Below are 5,481 nucleotides of genomic sequence, written 5' to 3'. Positions count from 1 at the left end.
GGCTTCTGTCCGTCGGCTTATCCCCTTGAGTCTGGAGGGCCCCGGCATGCCTCGAGGCGCGAAAGGCAGCCTGGGAGTCGTAGTTCTCTTGGACGCCTACCGGTCTTGCCAGCGCGGCAGTGGCGGCTCTCTCGGTTCCGTCCAGCGGGTCCTGTAAACGAGCTGAGGCGAGAAAGGGCGCGGAACTGGAAGAGGGTGAGTCAGACACTGTCTACGCGATAAAGGGAGGCGGCACCGCGACGCAGGGCTGAGTTGAGTAAGTGCGGCCCCTGCAGTCTATTCAGGGACGCCGCGATCTAGCGTCAGCGAGAAAAGGGCGAGGAGGAGCCAGAGCCCGGTCCTTGCACCCATTCGCGCCCTCGTACCCCGCCGCCATCTCCACTATGCAGTCCCGGGAAGAAGCTCCGCGCTCTCGCCGCTTGGCCAGTCCCCGCGGCGGGAGACGACCCAAGAGAATTTCCAAGCCTTCTGTTTCGGCTTTTTTCGCGGGCCCGGAGGAGCTGAAGGACACGGCTCATTCTGCAGCCCTCCTGGCACAGTTGAAGTCCTTCTACGACGCGCGGCTGTTATGTGATGTGACCATCGAGGTGGTGACGCCTGGCAGCGGGCCGGGCACTGGCCGCCTTTTTTCCTGCAACCGTAACGTGCTGGCTGCCGCGTGTCCCTACTTCAAGAGCATGTTCACCGGTGGCATGTACGAGAGCCAGCAGGCGAGTGTGACCATGCACGATGTGGATGCCGAGTCGTTCGAAGTGCTAGTCGACTACTGCTACACCGGTCGAGTGTCACTAAGTGAGGCCAACGTGCAACGCCTTTACGCGGCGTCTGACATGTTACAGCTCGAGTATGTGCGAGAAGCCTGTGCCTCCTTCCTAGCCCGCCGCCTTGACCTGGCCAACTGCACCGCCATCCTCAAGTTTGCCGACGCCTTCGACCATCACAAGCTGCGATCGCAGGCCCAGTCCTTTATAGCCCACAATTTCAAGCAGCTCAGCCGAATGGGTTCAATAAGGGAGGAGAGTCTGGCAGATTTGAGCTTGGCTCAGCTACTGGCTGTCCTGCGTCTGGATAGTCTAGACATCGAGAGTGAGCGGACCGTGTGTCATGTGGCAGTGCAGTGGTTGGAGGCAGCTCCTAAAGAGCGGGGTCCCAGCGCTGCGGAAGTCTTCAAGTGTGTCCGCTGGACGCACTTCAGAGATGAAGATCAGGATTACCTGGAAGGGCTGCTGACCAAGCCCATTGTGAAGAAGTACTGTCTGGACCTTATTGAAGGGGCCCTGCAGATGCGCTATGGTGACAAGTTGTACAAGTCTCTGGTACCAAAGCCAGATAGCAGCAACAGCTCTGTTGTACCCACAGCAGAAAATCCACCGCAGAGACTGGGTATGTGTGCCAAGGAGATGGTGATCTTCTTTGGACATCCCAGAGATCCCTTTCTCTGCTATGACCCATACTCAGGGGACATTTACACAATGCCATCCCCTTTAACCAGCTTGGCTCACACTAAGACTATCACCTCCTCAGCTGTCTGTGTGTCTCCAGACCATGACATCTACCTGGCCGCTCAGCCCAGGAAGGACCTGTGGGTGTATAAGCCAGCCCAGAATAGCTGGCAGCAGCTCGCCGACCGCCTGCTGTGTCGGGAGGGCATGGATGTGGCCTACCTCAACGGCTACATCTACATCTTGGGCGGGCGAGACCCGATCACCGGCGTTAAACTGAAGGAAGTGGAATGCTACAGTGTCCAGAGAAACCAGTGGGCGCTGGTGGCTCCTGTACCCCATTCCTTCTATTCCTTTGAACTAATAGTGGTTCAGAACTATCTTTATGCTGTGAACAGTAAGCGCATGCTCTATTATGATCCTAGTCACAATACGTGGCTGAACTGTGCTTCTCTTAAACGTAGTGACTTTCAAGAAGCCTGTGTCTTCAATGATGAGATCTATTGTATCTGTGACATCCCCGTCATGAAGGTCTATAACCCAGCCAGGGGAGAATGGAGGCGGATTAGTAATATTCCCTTGGACTCAGAGACCCACAACTACCAGATTGTCAATCATGGCCAAAAGTTGCTCCTCATCACTTCTACCACCCCTCAATGGAAAAAAAACCGGGTGACTGTTTATGAATACGATACTAGGGAAGACCAGTGGATTAATATAGGTACCATGTTAGGTCTTTTGCAGTTTGACTCTGGCTTTATTTGCCTCTGTGCTCGTGTTTATCCTTCCTGCCTCGAACCTGGACAGAGTTTCATCACTGAGGAAGATGATGCACGGAGTGAGTCTAGTACTGAATGGGACTTAGATGGATTCAGTGAGCTGGACTCAGAGTCAGGAAGTTCAAGTTCTTTTTCTGATGATGAAGTCTGGGTGCAGGTGGCACCTCAGCGAAATGCACAGGATCAGCAGGGTTCTTTGTAAATATTTTGAAGCACTAAAATGTTTCTACTGCTATGGAATGTATCTTTAAAAGATTTCCTTTTCCTGAAAAAAGAAAAATGTTGATTAGGACTGCAGATTTGGTTTAGAAAGGATAATGTTTGAATTACTAATGTAATGTTACAAAATTTAAACAGTCCATGAAATCAACCTATATAATAATTTACTGTGCTAAAAGTCGAGATTAAAATATGCAAAAATGAACTATATAATTGATTAGAATGCTTGGTGGTTTTTTTCATAGTTCAAATATTTGTTGCACCAGTGGATTGTTTTGGTTAGTTACACTCTTTATATTTTGATTATCTACTTTAGTCTTCTGTTAACTTTTTAATTCTATTTAGTGCCACAAAGAATTTAACTTTTCAATTTTTATAGTAGAAAATTGAACTAGAAATTGTTGGTAGGGTTTTGAAGGTTTATATTTTCCTTCAGAATAATGAAAGTAGTAGATTTCCCAAATTTTGAACTAGCCAGTTTTTAGTATTATAAGTTAGTATAGTTTGTTAAATTTGGTTTGGTTTTCTCCCCTTCTGCAAAGAAAAAAATTTGGATACATATATATGATATAAAATGGGATTTCATTTTGATAATGTGCAGAATCGTCTTAAGAGCTCACTGAAAGTAAAAAAAAAAAAATCAGGATTCTACTGCTTTAAAAGAAATTTCACTTTTAATTTTGGAATATAACGTGTAGTTGCTAAATGTGACCATTTTTCTATTTTAAAAATGATCCATTCTAGTAGTGTCACCAATTAAACACCCTTCTAAACCAAAAAAAAAAAAAAAGTAACTTGCTTTGTAAGACCATATATTTCATCTATACCTTATACATGCTTCATTGAATCAAAGGAAAAATCCTTTTTTTCACTGGATATGATTGAGTAATGTAAATTTTTATCTATTGGTCATGCCTAGTCTTAAAAAATTTATATGCTTTCCTAAAATATTTGGGCTGTATAGTTTTGGTGTTCATCTTAGAGGATTCTTCAGCAGGAAGTGGTTTATTCTTTACTGTTTTTGTGAGGTAATACTGGTTTTGAAAATAAATTTAAGCTAAAAGCGGTATTTATTGAGATCAGTAGTTACTGCGTCTATCAACTATCAAATCAAGTGCCAGCAGAGAACTTTAAAACTTCAAGCTGTGTATGGAACTGTTTTGTGTAGCATTGAAATGTTTTGTCAAGTTTTGTAAGTCACTGTCTATGATTATCATCTCAGAGTTATTTTTGTTTTTGTTTGTTTTTTGTTTTTAATAATAATATTTTTTTATTATGTTAGTCACCATACAGTACATCCCTGGTTTTTGATGTAAAGTTCGATGATTCATTAGTTGCGTGTAACACCCAGTGCACCGTGCAATACGTGCCCTCCCTACTACCCATCACCAGCCTATCCCATTCCCCCACCCCCCTCGCCCTGAAGCCCTCAGTTTGTTTCTCAGAGTCCGTAGTCTTTCATGCTTCGTTCCCCCTTCTGGTTACCCCCCCTTTCTTCATCCCTTTCTTCTCCTACCGATTTTCCTAGTTCTTATGTTCCATAGATGAGAGAAACCATCAGAGTTATTTTTGTATTAAAAATTGACAGTTAAAGAACCTAGTGGATGATGGCATTTGGGGCCAATAGTGAAAGTATGTTTCCTCTAAAATATTTCCCTAGCAATGGTATACATGGTTATTTTACTAGGATATTTGTATCTGTTCTGTATTTCTCTGTGAACCATGCTCCAGTCTTTGTTTTTTGTCTTTTTTGTTTGTTTTTGTGTCGCCATAAAGTAAGGGAAAGTCCAGAACTAGAAACTAAATCACACAAAATTGATATTGTTAAATACAGAGAAATGGAGGTGCTTACCTTTTAAGGGTCTGTTAATACATACGATTGTCACAATACATATCCATGATAAATGGCGTACATATACAGATGCTTATAGTCTATACGTTTTTCTATACCAGCTTAGAATCCTCTTTTTGCATCTTTGTTCAAAATGTTAATTCCTCTTATATGTTTATTCTCTAGTGACTGAATGCTAACACTTCTTACACCACATCAGAGTACCGAGGAGTGTGCCCCAGAATAGGGAACTGAATTTTGAATGAAAAAAAAGAGGGAGAGACAAAAGGATTAAAAACACACACACACACACACACACACACACAAATGTTTTCTTAGCCATTTTGATTGGGCATCTGAAGAGTCCATAAGACATTCCTGTTTAACGTTATTTCTAATGAAATAAGATTCTTGCTCTAGCAATGTGTTCTTAAGAACGTGTTCCCTCAAAACAGTAAATACGCTTTAGTGGCCTAAGGCTAACTTTTGTTCCATTTGATATCAGGGATATTAAAAGCACTGGTCTCAACTTAGAAAGCGCTTTCTTAGTAGTGTTATTTTTTGGCCACCTTTTCTTCGCCAGTAACTTCTTGTCGATAGCTTTTTGTTTTGTAAGATTGAAATAGGACAGTGCTGATCTCAACCAGATTACCCATCTGCAGAATTAAAGTATTTAACTGATTGATAAAAGACAAATTCTGCAATTTGTCGTTTTCATCCTTTAGTTAAGTATAAGCTAACTAACAGTAATGTCGTGGTTTAAAAAGAAGTTTTTTGGGGAAGACTTTGGTTTCATGATATATTTGTGAATTAGGGGATAGATGTTAACCATTATTTTATAGATAAGTGATTTGTATATGGTTAGTTACAAATAAAAATGGCACTGGAACCCAGGCCTTCTGACCTCTTAATTAGCATTTCTGCTAAATGTATAAAACCCTTGCTTGTGCAGTGAGTGACACAACCAGCAATGTTGAAATCCTTTCTTGACAGGAAAGCAGCTTTGTCTCGGTTTTACAATTAATTGACACACCTTTTAGCAAATACTCAATATAATATTGTTTGCGAGGCTATCTTTGTGTAGGATTTAGAAGGATCTTAATTGTTTTTTTGTATCTTTGTGCCTGTAGTCTGAAAAGCTCAGAGAACCCAAATTATTTTAAATACTTATACAATTAAAATGATAAGTGTTATTGGCATTTTCAGAAGG

At 42.4% G+C, this 5,481-nt stretch overlaps 1 protein-coding gene across 1 annotated transcript; it reads left to right on the top strand.

Annotated features, from left to right (window-relative positions):
- On the top strand, window positions 1-3,507 carry LOC113251380 (kelch repeat and BTB domain-containing protein 7). Its single transcript, XM_026493360.4, has one exon. It carries the CDS (start codon window positions 384-386, stop codon window positions 2,421-2,423), a length of 2,040 nt encoding a protein of 679 aa, XP_026349145.1. The 5' UTR covers window positions 1-383; the 3' UTR covers window positions 2,424-3,507.
- Window positions 3,508-5,481: the final 1,974 nt, after the last annotated feature.

This window comes from Ursus arctos, unplaced genomic scaffold, assembly GCF_023065955.2.
Source record: "Ursus arctos isolate Adak ecotype North America unplaced genomic scaffold, UrsArc2.0 scaffold_10, whole genome shotgun sequence".
NCBI classification, from domain to species: Eukaryota; Metazoa; Chordata; class Mammalia; order Carnivora; family Ursidae; genus Ursus; species Ursus arctos.
This window is presented reverse-complemented; position numbering and strand designations above follow the sequence as displayed.